Raw genomic sequence first — 16,783 nt, 5'->3', positions numbered from 1 at the left:
GAACTCGTCCACTGAAATATTAGATCTAATTAGAGGTGGCTGGGTCAACAGCGGTGGCAAAGGAGTCGCCCTCTGCGTGAATTATTGCTGAGCTGCTTCCTCAACAGCCCCCCCTTACAGTAGCACCTACATATGAAGAAAGATCTGTCATTGCACCTATCTCAGAAAGTGCATTATTCTAATAATTTGGTCATTATTCTTGTTTTCCTGTCTGGTGTTTGAGTGCATTGTTTAGGGATAAAAATGATTTGATATTGTGTCAAATTCGATTTATGCGAGAGCAGTAAAGAATTGGACGTCTTTTTTCCCAATATTAAAATATATATTTTGTGTAGGCCTATATATATATATATATATATATTTCATATAACCCATCCTTTGTTAAATATTTGCAGTCAGCTTGTGCAGTATTAATATTTCTTCCAGATGTGTTTTTTTTTTTTTTGGAATCCTCTTTGTCATTCCCATGTTTTCTTTAAATGATAAAAAAAACCCGTAATTTAGCGTCCCTCTAACCCAGATGTGCGCGCTCGTGTCTTTTCTCTTTCTGCATTTTGCATCCGTCAATTATTCTAATTGTGTTGCCCTTTGCTGACAGGTTAAGAGCATTTTTATCTGCATTGTTTTCCAGGGCAGCTAAAGGGGGTCTCGATACCAACAATCAGAGTAATTGAATAGTTGAATAAATTGAATGATCTTGAGGGGAAAAGTGTATAATGAAAATAAAGTAAGACCAGATGATTTCTTTGCCACACATACATGCACGCCATGGATGGATGGATGGATGGATGAATGTATGGAGGGGACACCTTCCTGAGAGACTGCAGCTTTGAATCGGTTGTATATACATATATATAAAAATCCTGCATTAACCCAACCTCCTTTTTTTAATCAGCTTGATGTGCCTTTTCATTTTACTAAATTACATTTGAAACATTAACCACACAAGCAAACGGCTTATGGGATTGTAGGTCCCTCCAGTATATAAACGGCGTGCGACAATAGAATAAACAGTCCGTGTTGGAAATATGGAAAAAGATGGGAAGATAAATCTCATAATGCAGGAGAGAAAATGGACACGCGCAAAATCTCATTTATTTTCCCAAAGCAGAATATTTGAGTGTCCAATATAACACTAATTTGTTTTATTTGTACATTTTCTCCACGCTGTGTTTGTATTATTGATAATCAAGTTTTTTTGAAAATTCCAAAACAACAAAAAAATACCAAACATTTTCTGCGATTATGTAATAAATCTATATTATTATTATGATTGTTATTATTATTATTGTTGTTGTTGTTGTTGTTGTTGTATATAATTTAGTTGATTGATACAATGATAACTATTATTTTCAATTAAACGTATCAACATTACAAAATTACTGAAATTAGGCTAAATCATATTATGTTTGCTTTATATGCAATCAAATTACATGCAACTTCAATTTTTGTTCGAAATAAAGTCTGTTGTAGTTGAGCGTGTATCCAGATGTGGTGTGTGTGCAGATGTGTGTGTGCTGATGTTGTGTGATCTGCAGACGGTCTCTGTCGATGGAAACAACCTGCGTTGGTTTTGGAGGCGGACTGCCGGGAAAGCGCCTCTGTGTGCTTTTCTTTCCACGCTTGAAGTAAATTGGAAGCGAAGATTGAGTTCATCTAGCTTGAACTAGCGGCCCTCCGGGGGGAATATCTTATCCGGGAGAGCAGTCTCAGACGATGGGGTTTGAAATGAACAGTGTCAGGAGGACTGCGCCCAGACTCCTAATCCTACCTGTCACTGGGAGACATCCAGCTGCTGCAGGGCGCTGCTGGCTGCTGCCACACAGCCGGAGAGAGAGCAGCTCAGCAGGTGAAGGTGCTGTGGATTTTATTCAGACACGTGTCCGATAATAACACTTCTGTGGAGTGTGGCTTCACTTTTGCTCCGAGTGACAACTCAGTGTGGGATATTTTCACTGTGAAAACATGTTTAAAGTGATGCAACAGGGCAGATTTTGAGGGAGAGTGTGCCAACGAATACCCTGCATGCACTTTTTATATTTACAACTGCCTCTCATCCTTTTATCCTGTCTTACCTTTTTGTCTCTTTAGCACTAAAGCAGTTTAGTAGGCATGAGGGGCCCTTTTGTTTGGCATTGCCATGTTTTGGATTTTAGGAGCTCATGTTAGAAGCTTGTCTTTTCTTGATAGGGAGGTTTAGGAGTGAACGTGTGAACTTTTTTTCTGGGGTTGCTTCACACATTGAAACCTGAGAAACCTGGCAATGAGGAACTTACAAGAAATGTTCGAAAAAATAGCATATATATATTTATATATAAAGTAAAAATAAAAATAAAGACAATAATAAAAACTACAAACAAGGTGATGACCTTATAAAGTGCTTAAAACGAATAAATCTGAAAAATATGTTTAGATACATAATTAAGATAATTAGGCCTATATATAGTTTTTTTTAGACATTTTCCCCTATTGCTTTAAAAATAATTTTATTAATAATTTCTTGCAATTTGTGGAACACTTCTTGACAAATTGCTCATTGCCTTTTTTCCTGTTTTTAAAAGAAAGCAAACTAATGAAGGTCTTTGAATGCAGCACAAGAAAAGTCATCCAGGTTTTGAAGGGTTAACCATGAAGTAACAAATAAACAGTTAAATCTTGATTTCTGATAAACAGTTTGTAGTTGGCCTTACACGGGAGTGGGTATAGTGGTGGAGTCACACTGCATGTTATGTCTACGTTCCCCTAGACATTGCACTTTAATTGAAAAAAAAAAACCCCGAAGAAAATCCATTTGATTGTCTTAGTTTGTCACCATCCCACCTGCTGATTATCTATAAAACTTCTATTTTGGGTTGCACCTTTTCTAAAGCACCTCTTTGCTCTCTCTGTTGTCTGGATGTGCAGCAGTGAAATCTCCAAGGACATTTCTTTATAATGGTATCTTTGTCGATTGCTAAAATAAAAGTGTTCCTCATTTTTACTGGCTGCATGGATGTGACCCCCCCCTCCCTCCTCTTCCTCCTTACCAGAAGGAGCCCTGCTGGCCCGGGGCCCCTCCAGGAGCCACTGCAGTGAGCTATTTATGGTCTCCACAGGAACAAGGTCCCGCCTCTCCGGAGACATTTTCATATACCATGTTAGACGCCTCTCCTCCTCCTGCTTTCTCCTCCTCGCTTGTTCACCTATGGAGGATGCTTTCCGCCCGCGGGGGCCTCCTCTTCCTGCGCTCCTATTGGCCCTCGGTGAGCCTCTGCCGCGGTGACGTCAGGCCCCCGCCGCCCCTGCAGCGCTGAATGGACCGAGCAGCCTGTCTGATTCACTCCAAAACAGCTCGGCACGGCACGGCACGGACATCATCCCGGGAATAGAGACATAACGGGGACAGAGGCTTGACCGGGGACAGCGAGGAGAGAAGAGGAGAGCCCGCAGGAAGGAGTGAGAGGCCCCAACATCAGCAGCAGACTTTGTTTTTCTTCCAGAAGAGGACGGGGGAGTGCGCCCACCGTGTTGCGGGTGTATGTGCGTGCGTTTGTCTCCCGGTTTGGATCACGATGATGCAAAGTGCGGCGGTCCTACCGACAGAGAGTCCTGTAAAGAGTTTACCGGAGATTCTCGGAGTGCCACTGCAACGTAAGACATTTTTCACACTCCTAATTTCTGGTGTCGATTGTGAAAATCAGTTGGCGGGTGCATCCTGTGGTGCAGGGCTTTGCTGTATAGAGAGAGGGGTTTAGTTTCTGTAACTGAGGATAAGGAGGCTGGAGCTCTCTGTCTTAGACTGTCACGTACAGGCCAATGATGTGTCACGCTGCTTATATTTCAGCGAGCATGACGTCTTAAATAATACTAATTATTGGCCTCAAAGCCAAGCAGGGAGCATCCCGCATGTCCATGAATCTTTGCAGCCTGTAGCCTGCAATATCCTGCAACGCTTACAGTGCAAAGGAGGGCACTTTGGTCATTTATCCCATCCCTAGAAAAAAAACCCCAACATAATGTATGTTATTTAAAGCAACAGTATTTAATTTTCCAATTTGGCTCTAAACTTTGCTGCATCCCCTGTCCGGTTGTTGGGCTCACAGGCAGCTGTTAATTTGTAAACGAGGCTGCATGGTCAAGAGATCAGACGCAGTTGTCATCACCCATCAGACAAACACACACTGACTTTGACTGACACTCATTACTGGGTCAAATAAACGCCTAATTTAGTCGTCTTCGCATCTAAAGCAAGGCCTAGAAACCTCAGTTTATATGTTTTGCAATTAAGGATGATTTCAGGCCATTTTTTACCACATATTTATGAGAGTTATTTGTGCAGTATCTTAATACATTTATACCTTGCAGCATCAAAGGCGAGAATTACCTTACATCTGTTGGTCCCGGCGTGTTAATCTGTGCCAGGCCCTTTATAATCTGATCGTGCAATCAAGATAGAAGTGCAACGGGATACATCTCTGCTCTGACCTAATTATTTGGAGGCGAGTTACTCAAATGTACAGATGGACCCTCTCTAATAAGCTTCTCTAATACACAAAATAAAAAATAAAAAGGATATAATACAGAGAGATAATTACTAGACATAAAACACTTTATTTGTCATTGTAGATGTACAACGAAATTATGTTTGGTTATATCAGGCTGACAGCTGTACACAAATGTAATAAAACATTAAATAAAAGCCAAGTTAGAACATTAAAACAAGATGAAAAAAACAAAACAAAACAAGGCAAAACCACAAACAGTGACGAGATAAGACAGTGACAAATAATTTTAAGCAGAAATAGTAACAATAATAAGAAGGGACCTTCAAAACACTGATAACAAAAATGTTCCTTCCTGTAACTAATATTTGGCTTTCAAGTAACCCCAAAATACAAATCTAACATTGTTTTCTTTGTGTCACACTGTTAAGTGTGAACTAAAGGCAAAAAAATTACACGTGACATAGAATATGGCTATATTTTAGACTCCCTCGCAGCCTATTCACAAAATTATTTAAACCTAAAGAGACTATATGTGGTCGGCTTATGCTCTTTAATTTTATAAATCGAGGCAGATTAAAAGATTGGATAAAGATCCTGCCACTCAGCCCCCTGCGGCACCAGCATTCATCCTGGATTTAAACCTGGATTATTCCAAGAATAAAAGCAACAGAGAATTTATCTAAACATTTATTTTACACCGTGGACAGAGAGCTCTGCTGACTCAGGGCAATTACACCCAAACTTTCACCTGCAGGCTATTAGTCTGGGATATAAAGTGTTTACTTCACGTTTAATTACCACAAATCATTTGACAATTGAAAGTGTGAGTGGCTGCCAGAGTGCACTTATTCTTATAGTGCAAGAAAAAAAAAATGTTAAAGCAGTTTGGAGTTCTCTGGAAATGTGTTTTACTTCCTGTGTGAGTTGACGGAGGTGATGAGGCTGAATTGTGGAGTGAATTGAAAGAGTGGAGAGTGGAGGCAACAGATACCGAGATATGAAGACCTACTGAACACACGAGGGTTTCTCTCTCTGTCTCTGTCTCTCTCTCTCTCTCTCTCGCTCTCTCACACTCACACACTCACACACACACACACACACACACACACACACACACTGAAGAAGCTGGACGGTGGACCCTCTGCCAAGATCGTGCTACTTTCCTTTCAGCACCACTTCTCGGTCCCGCTCAGCTTCATCCACCCACCACTTATCTCCAGATATTTAAAACGCCTATAATTTCTCCTCACATAAAAAAAAAAAATCACAAATTAAGATGCATTTTTTAAAATAACGTCTTTTATCAGCCACGTACGAATTTACTCACTATTGAGGGGGGAAAAACAGTAATCCTGTCTGTGTCTGTGCAGGAATGTTGCTCTGTATTCTTGTGCATCGCTCTCCTTCGGTGGTTTTTATGCTGCAAGATGAAGCCACATAGGCCGAATATTTTCAAATTATATATGTTTTGTTCTTCAGAAAAACGCGAACAAATTTTAAAAAACATATAATCTGTTTCCCCCTAATGTTCTACTTTTAAATTCATTTAAATATTTCAAAATGTCTCAAATTAAAGCTGGATAATGTCGTTGCATGGCCTTCGTATCTAAGGGCTCAACATGCATTTTAAATATATGGATAAAATGCGTGTGTCCACGTTGTGTGCAGGCTGTCTCGGCCTGCATGCTGCATTATCCAAGAGCTTTGTTTTTTGCAGACTGTGTGCTGTGAAGAGATTAAGGCATTTGGAGCTTTAGACGGTTATTGTTGGATGATGTTTTGTCTCGACGGTGAACAGCCTCGCTGCCGCAGCTCGTGTGTGTGAGTGTGTGTTTATAGCTACTGGCGTTTTCTGACGTTTGCTCTGTCCATTTCTCCTCGATATTGATTTTTCATTATCGGATACCATGTGAATGTTTCACTAAGTGAAGGCGCGAGAGGAAATTTAGTAAAAAAAAAAAAAAAATGCATTGCTATTTACAAAATAATTGAAGATTAAATGTTGTTTTTGAGACGCTATAGGACGAGGCCTTTATCGCGATATAAATCTCTGTTAAATAATGATCTGTAAGATATAACGCAAGGGATCTGTTTAATTATGATTAAAGAGACATTTCTATAAAATATACCAGTTCTTTTATAACATACTGTGTCAGCAGTATATAAATAGATTAAATTGTGCCATTTGGTTGCTGTAAAGATTCAACTTTGAGGGGGAAATATGCATTTTGTTGCACATCTTTGTGATTCATTAATTAAATTTTACTTTTTGAAATCGGCAATTTACTGTAACAGATCCTTAATGCCGCTTTAGGTGAAGGAAGGTCAAACACCTACCACAGGTCCCTGTTTCTGTCCGTGCATGTGGTCTGCTGCTGCTTCCCTGTTATGTATTTGTCGTCTCGTTTTTTCCGTGAATCTCGTCTTGACCCTAAATTTACAGCACAGCTCCTAGAAAAGCATCTCAAGAGATGATCAGGCTTCAGAGGAACAGAACAGGGTAGCAAAATTAAAATAAAAACAAACAATATTGTCGAAAGTAATTCTTTCTCTGCATTGCTGGGAAACAGCTCCGAGTTCAGCACCTTGGACAGTGACGGATATATTTCACAAAGTGCTTCAAAAATAAAAGTCGACTGACAATTGTTGTTATTTTAAACAAAGCGTTTTATGTTTTTTATTTTTAGGCGTAGTATGGATGATAAAAAATGGAATTCATAATGTAATTACTAGGGGTTTAAAAAAAGAAAAACAGTCAGCCAAAAGTGGGCCAAAAACTGAAAAAAACCCCAAATAGGACAAAGGTAAATACATCACAGGGTGGGTCAGAAAATTAAAAGACGAGACTGATTAAAGCTTAATACTAAATACTATATACTAGCTAAAATACTTCTTGTGTCTTAGAATATCATAATGAATATATATAGTTTAGGCTAATAATATTCATAATTTAAATGTAGGCTATCACTTGACAAGTAAAGGCTTAACCATTTGAAATCTGGTGTAACGTCACTTTTCTTGTGCTGCGTTAAGATGCCTTTCACAAGTATTTTAACCTTTGAACTCTGAGCAAATAGATGTGATTTCTTTAAAAAAAACACGGGGAAAGGACAATGAGCAGCTTAGCAATATATGTTTCACAAACTGCAAGAGATTAGTAGATTTAGAAAGTTCTTAAAAGGCTAGGGGACTTGGGGAAAAAGAAAAAAAACTACTGTAAAACTATAATTCTCATAATTAGCCTATATATTTGAAATTATGTTACAAAATTATTAGAATTTTTAAGCACTTTTCCAGGTCATTTATTTGCTGTTGTTGTTGTTTTTTTTAATTTCTAATTTCGTTTTTCTTTTTATTCGATACATTTTAAGGAAATTTTCTTGTACTTTTTCCTAATTCATTTTGGTGCTTTTATTGCTCATTGCCTTCTTCCCATTATTTTTTTAAAAGAAAATCAAGCCAAAGTTTTTATAGGGTTAAGGTAAAGAAAAATCACACTATTGACATATTGTGCCTTTAAAGACTGCACTGCAGGCTGACACACGATGCAGTGGAAATCCACCTGTTTTTATGTGCGACGTTTGAATTTAAATTCATATAGGCTCGCATTTAGAAGAAATTGTTACTTTTGTTTTTATCTATTTTTAATGTCCTGTTTCATGTTATTTATGCTACCATTTTCTATTTATCTATTTTGTTGTGCAGCACTTTGGTCAACTCTGTTAGATTAGATTATTTTACCGTTTCGCAATATTTGCATAAAAAAAGTTTATATCTGTGGATTCATGGTTGCTCACCTCTCTCTCTCTCTCTCTGTGTGTGTGTGTGTGTTTTGTCGTTTTTCCCCGCTGCAGAGATCCCTCAGTGTGCCGGCTGCAGCCAGCACATCCTGGATAAGTTCATCCTGAAGGTGCTGGACAGACACTGGCACTCCAAGTGCCTCAAGTGCGCCGACTGTCAGACTCCGCTGGCGGACAAATGTTTCTCCCGGGCAGGAAGCGTCTACTGCAAGGAGGATTTCTTCAAGTCAGTGTGCCATTTTTTCTGTCTTAGTAATGAAGTTATATATTTGTGCATATATGTGCATACAGAGTTAACGTTAAGCTTAAAAACCGAGCTGGTTTCTTGGCCTGAACTGTGACAGGACACACCGACTAATGTCAACAACATTCAAACAAGCTAACGTTAGCTTAGCTTAGCTACACCCAGAGGAAGTAGCATTTTGTCACTTTCGATACTAATTAGGATGAAAAGTGACTAATTATGACGAAAATAAGGCTTTGAATAATTCGACATTTTTTATAACCGACTGGTTTTTGTTCTATCTGAAAAAATGTGACAACATTAGCATAATTTGTTAGCCTAATAGTAAACTCTAACTTTAAGTTGCTATTAGCATATTAGCATAAATCTGGTATTTTCCATTTGTATCATATGTCTAGAAATTTAAAGATTTTTAGAGATTATAATAAAAGAAGATAGTTCAGTTATTTTTTCATTAAGGTTTTATCATCTCACTTATTTCTGAACATCCACAGGGAGAGCTAATAACTTAAATTCATAATATTTTAGTGAATAATGGTCTGTATTGATTTAATAATATTTTTAGTTTAATATATAATACATTTAACATTTATTTATTTATGCTTAATTGTTAATATGATTTTGTAGTAATATAAACACCTATCACTTTGCTGGTCTGTTAGAAATTGGTGCCATTATATAGCACAAGGCACCATGGTGGGCTATTTGATTTATTTCTGAATTGAAATATGTGTATTCATAATATTTAAAATATGCCTTCATAATTCCCCCTTTAACTGGCTGTTTTGTTCTGCTGACCTAATGACAGTAATCAAAAATTTCAAAATAAGAGCGAAAAAAATCCTTTTCTGTTTCAACACTGTTGACATTTTCTTTCTGTCTTTCTTTCTTTCTTTCTTTCTTTCGAACGATTGGATTTCTGAGGCATTACAGAAGAAAATTGAGTTTGACTTTTATCCAAAACAGGATCAGCAGATCCAAGCTTTTTACTAAATCATGTTTGAAAGGTTTTAATGCTCAAAGCTTGAATGAGACCTGAAGAGCTCTGGAGTCTTAACTGAGAGCTAACTGTATTAGCCGACCCCGGGGGACGGGCGGGGGGACGTTTGCATGTTCAGACCGTGGCGAGGGACACGTGTGTGACTGGACAACATGCACGTACATAAACACAAAATTACACATACACACAGATTCAGTGGTTTATGCTCCTCAGTAGTGATTTCGAGGCTTCACCTTGCTCTTTTTATTTCTGTGGGTTGGTTGTGTGATTTAAAGCCTCTCCTGAGTCAGTGTTTTATTGGTTCTCCTCAGGGTGTGTTTACTGTGAGCACCACTCCTCCTCCTCCTCCTCTTCCTCTTTTCCTCTTCTTCCTCTTCCTCCTCCTCCTCCTTAGCTTTCAGTACTTCATCTGCAAACACATAAACATGCAAACATGCACATACACACTCACACAGTCGTGCACACACCACACAGTGCATTGATCCTCTCCATCCATCAACCTGCGGACAGGTCTATCGTTAACAGAAATGCATTCCAGTGCTGATTTTTCTCTCCACAACAGCTGGAGCTTCTATTAATACAGACACTGTGCCATCATTCTTGGCTGCAGTTGAGGAAATATCTGTCTGGCATGTGAAATTTTAATCTCGGCTGGTCTCGCCATCTCCACCAGCCTGTAAAGTGGGCATAAATAGGAAAGGGATGTCAGTCTACCCCGCTGGTGTTTTGCATCAGATGTTCTAATGGCAGCTCTCCTCCTCATGTTTTCCTGCAGGCGTTTTGGAACAAAATGTGCATCATGCCAACAAGGGATCCCTCCGACGCAGGTTGTGCGGAAAGCGCAGGACTTTGTGTATCACCTGCACTGCTTCGCCTGCATCATGTGCAGCCGACAACTGGCCACTGGGGACGAGTTTTACCTCATGGAGGATGGGAGGCTGGTGTGCAAGGTGGATTATGAGACTGCGAAACAAAACGGTAGGTCTGCATGCATCCAAATACTAACATCAATTGAAAGGAAAATACAGGTTGAAACTTTATTTTATAAGATTTGTTTCAACAGCCACGAGCCATTTATATCCATACAGTCAGCCTATGTGAGTCAGCCAAAACTAAATCTGAATCAAAGTGCAGGATGTCACAAATCAAGCCATGTACACTATAATGCAGTGAAATGACCACCGACTGTGGATCTATGTTGTTTGTCGTCTGGGTGTGTTTGCTGTCTCTCTCCCTCCCCTCTCTTCTGAGATTTCCGTGCGTCTCTGATTGATTATGTAAAGTGAAGCAATGCTTTCATATGGTGGGGCCCCAATAACTCCGTTCCTCTGGCACTCCGGCTGTGTAGATTTATGTCCTCTGCTGTGGGAATGGGACAGATGCACAAGGACAATAATACACTTCCATACATGACCATTCACTTCATTTAACGCGCATACACTCCACGCAAAGGCCGAGGGGCACTGGCTGTTAAGGCAACGTGACGAATGTAAGAGGAAGTCACTCACACTTGTAATGATGTTTGTAGATGATTCAGAGGCGGGGACCAAGCGACCGAGGACCACCATCACGGCCAAGCAGCTAGAGACCCTCAAAAGTGCCTACAAGAACTCACCGAAGCCGGCACGCCACGTCAGAGAGCAGCTGTCCTCGGAGACGGGGCTGGACATGAGGGTAGTGCAGGTAGAGGGTTTTGTCTTTTGTCTTTATTCCTGCAAGAAGGCTTCCTGTTATCTCCAAGCTGTGGAAACTGCAGCAGTAAGAACAAAGCATCATTTCAGCCTGATTTGAGCATCTTTTAAGCTACGATTTTTAACACTTTAAAACATGAACAGAGGGTGTATATAGAACACTTTTAAGAAAATGATTTGACCTGATCACAAGGTGAGGTCCTTAGGTACCTAAATGTTTGTTTTAAAATATTGATTGTGTACATAGGCCTTTATTATCAGACTTTTGGAGCTAAAATGTTGTATTTTACTTGATAGATGATACAAAAACGTGATAAAAAATGCAGACCCAGAAATTATAGATGTAAAAATTCATATATTTACTTACTTACTTTATTGCTTCTGATTTTATGCTCTGCTTGAAAATTTCTTTCCACGATTTTGTGCTCTTTTTGCTGAGTTAATATTCAATGGTTAATCTTTTTGTAACAGCATTTTAAAAAGTGTTTTTTGAGATCATTATGATAGGAGTCACTTAATTAATTTAGACTAGGCTGGTTATGTCTTCTGCCATTTTTCAAATGTGTTCAAATGTGTCAAACAAAATGGTTTTTAAGATTTAAGCTTTAAGATTTTAACTTTTAATTTGAAATATGAAAATATTCAAAATGTGATTGAACTGAAAAAATATTATATTAATCATGAATTGAATAATTAATTACAATATTATTCTTCTAATGATCCAAGATCAAGGTTGAAACATAGTTGAGATTGCCCTTTTGTAACTGTAGCTCCCAAACACACTGCCTGTTTTTAAAGTACATCTTAAAACACATTTTTATTCTCTGGCTTTTAACTTACCAGGAGTGTTGCCTTTTAATATTACTGTCCTTTTGTCTGTTGGTTTTTAAACTGATCGTTGTGTTTGTACTGTTTTTTTTTTTATGTTTGTGCTATTTTTTGATTGTACTGCAATTTTGTCATCTGTTGTTGCTGTCCTTTAAAAAAACATTTAAATTTGGATTGGATTTTGGATAATGATAACTGTTATTATTTCCATCAGGTGTGGTTCCAAAACCGACGAGCAAAGGAAAAGCGTCTCAAGAAGGATGCAGGTCGACATCGCTGGACTCAGTTTTACAAAAGTGTCAAACGCAGCCGAGGAGGAACAAAAGTGGAGAAGGAAAGCTCGGCCGATGACGCAGGACTCAGTGACAGTGAGCTGAGCTTCAGAGGTGCGTTTTCTGTATAAAACTTTAGCCAAGCCCATATCTGCTATTGCTTAAGAGAGAGATTCCTGAAAGGGAATTGTCTATTATGCTGTCGTGCTAATGGGATTAAAGAAGCCTACAAGCTGCTAAATGATACGGTGCAGCAGCACTTCAATGTGTCTTTGTGGCAATTAATTTGTTTTCTTGCATTGTGAAATGCACGGTGTCAGGAAAATCCAAAACGGCATCCTCATTTCACATTCTCCTCACACGTCCCCATAGCCGCTGACGCATCCTCCTGCTTCTGTTTGTCACCATGATAGAGCTTATTGGAAAACAGAGAGGCGTCTTAGTGGGATGCAAACGGCATTTTAGACATCCTTGTGTTATTTAATGTTCGCAAAACCCGTTTTGGGTAGTCATAAAAGTCTTCGAGCCACTTTTAAAAAGAAGGCCATTTTTATGAGAAATGAAAACATGGTGACAGAAACTCTATAAAGCATGTGAGGCTTTTAGTCAATTAGAGAGAAAGCGCTCTGGGGCATTGTTGTTATTGAAGCCGCTCGGGGGAGGGATAGAGATGGAAACAAATATTTCGTGCTGCAGTAATTGCACACAGACAGACTTCCTTTGTCAGAGAAGAAAGTGAAGCACATCCTTTCTCACCAACAAAGCTCAAGTGCTTATCAGATACTTAGCAGTAGCTCAGCGGTCCACTTACTGCACCTGTGAAATCCACGTAATGTTGCCACAATAAATCGCACTCATAAAAGCACTTAACTGTATTGAAATATAACAACTATATAATGCTTTTGCAGTCGACAGCACTGTCGATGTGTTAAAGTTTTTACATCTCTCATGCTAAGTGATGGTATCACCCTCACAGATGACCAGGTCCTGTCAGATCTCGGCCACACCAATGGGCTTTACGGGAGCGTCGGTGACGTGACAAACAGCGCAGTGCTGAACGGCGGCTTTTCTGTGGACGCGGCGGGACAGCCCTATCACGACATCCGAGCAGGAAGCCCGTATGGTCTTCCTCAGTCGCCCTCCTCCATCACCTCTCTGCCCGGCCACACCCCTCTCCTCAACAATCTGGGCTTCAGCATGGACAGTCTGGTGGCGCAGGGCGGGCCCGGTGGCGTGGGACAGGCTCTGAGGGCCATGGCAGGGGGTCCAACCTCAGACCTCTCCACAGGCAGCAGTACGGGGTACCCCGACTTCCCCACCAGCCCCGCCTCATGGCTGGACGAGATGGACCATTCCCAGTTTTGAATCTTGTCAGAAGATCGCTGTGGGGATAAAACAGACTCACAAAGCTTTTTACATTTCTTTCTATCACCCTCCAAGACTGGTATGTTTTGTGACTTTGGGTGAAGAGGCGAAGGAAGAGGAGACTCCCTCAGCAGTCGTAACAGTGAGAGATCAACCAGGTCGAGATGTGTAGTCTGGAAAAAAGCAGTGAAGAACACCTCCTGAATGTTCAAACTCAACACTGTATCATACAACTTTTGGTATCACCTGACTTTATTTTGTCCTTTCACTCTGAGAATGACACTCGATGGATTAATGCTCACAGGGGAGATGATATTGTCCCCCGAAAATAAACCATCCCTGTTTAACAGCTACAACAATAGGGCTACAATCTAGATAAAAGTCCCTATGAGACCCAGGAGGCACCTGCATGCTTCTGATTCATAATGAGTAGGACTGCTGTCTGGCCATATCGAAGCCTTTTACATTGGCGATGCACTTTACTCTCCTCTTCTTTTTCTATGGACAGGAATGCAGAGTGAGGATGAGAGAGAGAAAAAGAGGAGAGACATATGCACAAGGCAAAAACACAGTGTTTCATTGGGAGAGAAATTTACAAGAACAGTGGCACAAGTGTGAATTTTGAACCATGCTGATGTTTTTTAAATGTATTGCTGAAGCTTACAAGTTATTAGGAAGTAGATGGCCGTTGGTCTGTCCGTCCGTCTGTCCGTAGAAACCGACGTCTCCTCTGTTTCAATGAGGGCAAACATTGTTTGCTACACAGCAGGTCTCTCTTCTATATTTATAGGTGCTTGACTTGTTCTCATCTGTGTAAAAGCTGTCTGAGACCGAACGTCTGTCAGTATTAAATGATCCAGTCTCACCGGGCATCAAAGTTTAGGTGTTGGAGGACAGTCAAGAAGTTTGGGGTTGTGGAGAAACTCTAGTAATATATCACACATTTAAATTATTAATTTATTTTTTTGAATGCACAGAAGACAAGCAGATGTCCATTTATAAGACATTCAGATTCAGAGCAAATTAGATGGTTACACAAATACAAAACATTGTTTTGCCAATCAAAAAACCAAGAAGTATTAGCAGCAAGTCCCTTTGTGTTGGCTCCCCTGTTTCCTCAGTCCGGTCCAGGCTTCTCTTGGTAATCTACTCAGTCCAGCAGAGCTCTAGCTTTGCCTGCTATCAACCTACTTACTGACCCCAGATGTGTTGTCAATCTGTTCTCCCTCTGCCTGGCCTCCATGCCAGAGGGATTACCACAGAGCCCCCCACTATCACCCTACTGTCGCTTCAGTGCTGGCGTGACTGCTAGGCCGATATGTTTCAAACTGTTCAGACCACATCAGATACATCGTAAGCCCCCCACAACAACTGAGACTGATCTTGAAATGCAAACTTTCTTTGAGTTGTAAGAGCAACGAATAGTTTGATTTGACCGATTTAGCATGTCAAAACTAGTAGCTATTCTATTAAAAACTCCTCACCCTTATTTCTGAAGAGATAAATTCAAATCTTAGATATGTGGTCACCTTTTCATGAAAAATTGCCAAGTCCTTTTATTTTACCAGAGCATCCTATAGAGTGCTGCAGGGATGAGTCCTACAACCTGGAAACGACTGAGAATTTTTGCACTACTGCTCCCTTCGCCTCAAAGTCAATGGGTCAATTGAGTTTTTGGTTAGAAGCCTTAAATAAGGTCTGTGGTTAACACACGCTAATAAGACTTTTAAGGGTTTTTTTTTCGATCACATAAAATACATCAGTAAGTACCAAACTCACAAGGTTTGAAGCTTTTATGTGTCTTAAAAAAGGTGTTTGCTAACAAGTGGCTTAATGAGACTACGGGGTGTCGTAACACCAAACACAGCTTTACAGCTGGCTGCATTGTAGTTAGTTTATAGCCTAACGTTAGCTTTTAATCTCTGATGATTGCATTTATGCTTCAAAAATTGTATTCATTTGTGAACATTATCTTGCTGTACAAGTAACATAAACTTTTGTTTGCCACGGAGGTTATTTTCTGCAATGATCGAAAATCCAATGAAAAAATCCCATTGGCTTTTTGATGACGGAACCAGGGTGACCCTAACTTCCTGGTTGGGCCACAAAAAATGTCATCCCTGCAGCACTCTATTTAAAAGCCAGAGAGCAAATCAGCAAACTCAAAGTGACACTAAAAATAAACTCAGTAACACTTTAGACTACATCCTGCAAACTGCAGTATAATTACCTGGTAAATACATAGAATCAATGAAATACTTACTGTTAAAATATTCTGGGATTAAAACAGTACAGCGGGTTAGGGGATTAAGGGAGTTTAAGAATAAAAATGGGTAACAGTGTCGATATTTCGGTAACATTAGTTGTGGTATAGTTCATTTTAAATATTATTGGTGTTTCTGGGGAACAAAACAGTTTTTCATGACCAAGTTAAAACCCTTTCTGTGCCCTTCTCCTAATACAAATTGGTTATTATCCCCAGTATTCTCCCCTTTTACATACCATTTGATACCCAGTAAGTGTTTCATTTGTACTACATATGTGTAAACTATTTCCAGTGTAATTTGCAGGCTGCAATCTAAAGTGAAACAATACACAAACACATTACCACTACAGTTTTGTTAAGTCTGTGTTGCCTCAGAAGTTTGCATCTAAATTGTTGTAAATTTTGTACAGTTTGAAAAAACGTGTTGATCGTCTTGTTTCATGAGCGCTATTTATTATTATTGCCATGTGTCTTTGAAAAAGATGTAAAAGAGAGCACTGAATTTATTCATTTATGCCTTCTGTGTAATGGTATGAACTGTGTACAGTCAAATCTATATGAGGAAAATAAAGCTGAATTGTCTTTGGGTTACCCTCGTTTCTCTTTAATAGTCCCAGCTAGCGGTGATGAATGTGAGAGTTAAGATTTTCAGCTGAACTTTGTTTTCAATACATCAAAAGAAAAATATCTGCTGTAGGTGTTTTTATTATTTTTGCCTTATCTAAACGCTCTTAGGGCGAGTTAACCCGCAAATTCATTTACCCATTGAGAGCATTTACCACACACTTAGGCCTCTATTCAATTGTGGAGATCCATTTAGTACCACCAGCAGA

General features: G+C 39.6%; 1 protein-coding gene across 1 annotated transcript; it reads left to right on the top strand.

Moving 5' to 3' along the window:
- The first annotated feature begins 3,033 nt into the window (after positions 1-3,033).
- lhx4 (LIM homeobox 4) lies at positions 3,034-16,541 on the top strand. The gene is made up of 6 exons (XM_042484195.2): positions 3,034-3,630; positions 8,339-8,510; positions 10,304-10,506; positions 11,057-11,211; positions 12,262-12,433; positions 13,296-16,541. The coding sequence occupies exons 1-6, from the start codon at positions 3,552-3,554 to the stop codon at positions 13,682-13,684; spliced, it is 1,170 nt and encodes a 389-aa protein (XP_042340129.1). The 5' UTR covers positions 3,034-3,551; the 3' UTR covers positions 13,685-16,541.
- The last annotated feature ends 242 nt before the right edge of the window (positions 16,542-16,783 follow it).

Source organism: Plectropomus leopardus, chromosome 5 (assembly GCF_026936395.1).
Source record: "Plectropomus leopardus strain MGB_pleo_1.0 chromosome 5, ASM2693639v1, whole genome shotgun sequence".
Classification (NCBI taxonomy): domain Eukaryota; kingdom Metazoa; phylum Chordata; class Actinopteri; order Perciformes; family Serranidae; genus Plectropomus; species Plectropomus leopardus.
Note: the sequence above shows the minus strand (reverse complement) of the source record. Positions and strands in the feature narration are given on the sequence as shown.

What these genes read in the sequence shown, in the direction of transcription:
- lhx4 (XM_042484195.2), top strand. Translation starts at nt 3,552, where the DNA reads ATGATGCAAAGTGCGGCGGTCCTACCGACAGAGAGTCCTGTAAAGAGT. An exon ending in TGAGACTGCGAAACAAAACG is followed by an intron (nt 10,507 to 11,056) that starts GTAGGTCTGCAT and finishes TGATGTTTGTAG; the next exon opens with ATGATTCAGAGGCGGGGACC. An exon ending in CAGTGAGCTGAGCTTCAGAG is followed by an intron (nt 12,434 to 13,295) that starts GTGCGTTTTCTG and finishes TCACCCTCACAG; the next exon opens with ATGACCAGGTCCTGTCAGAT.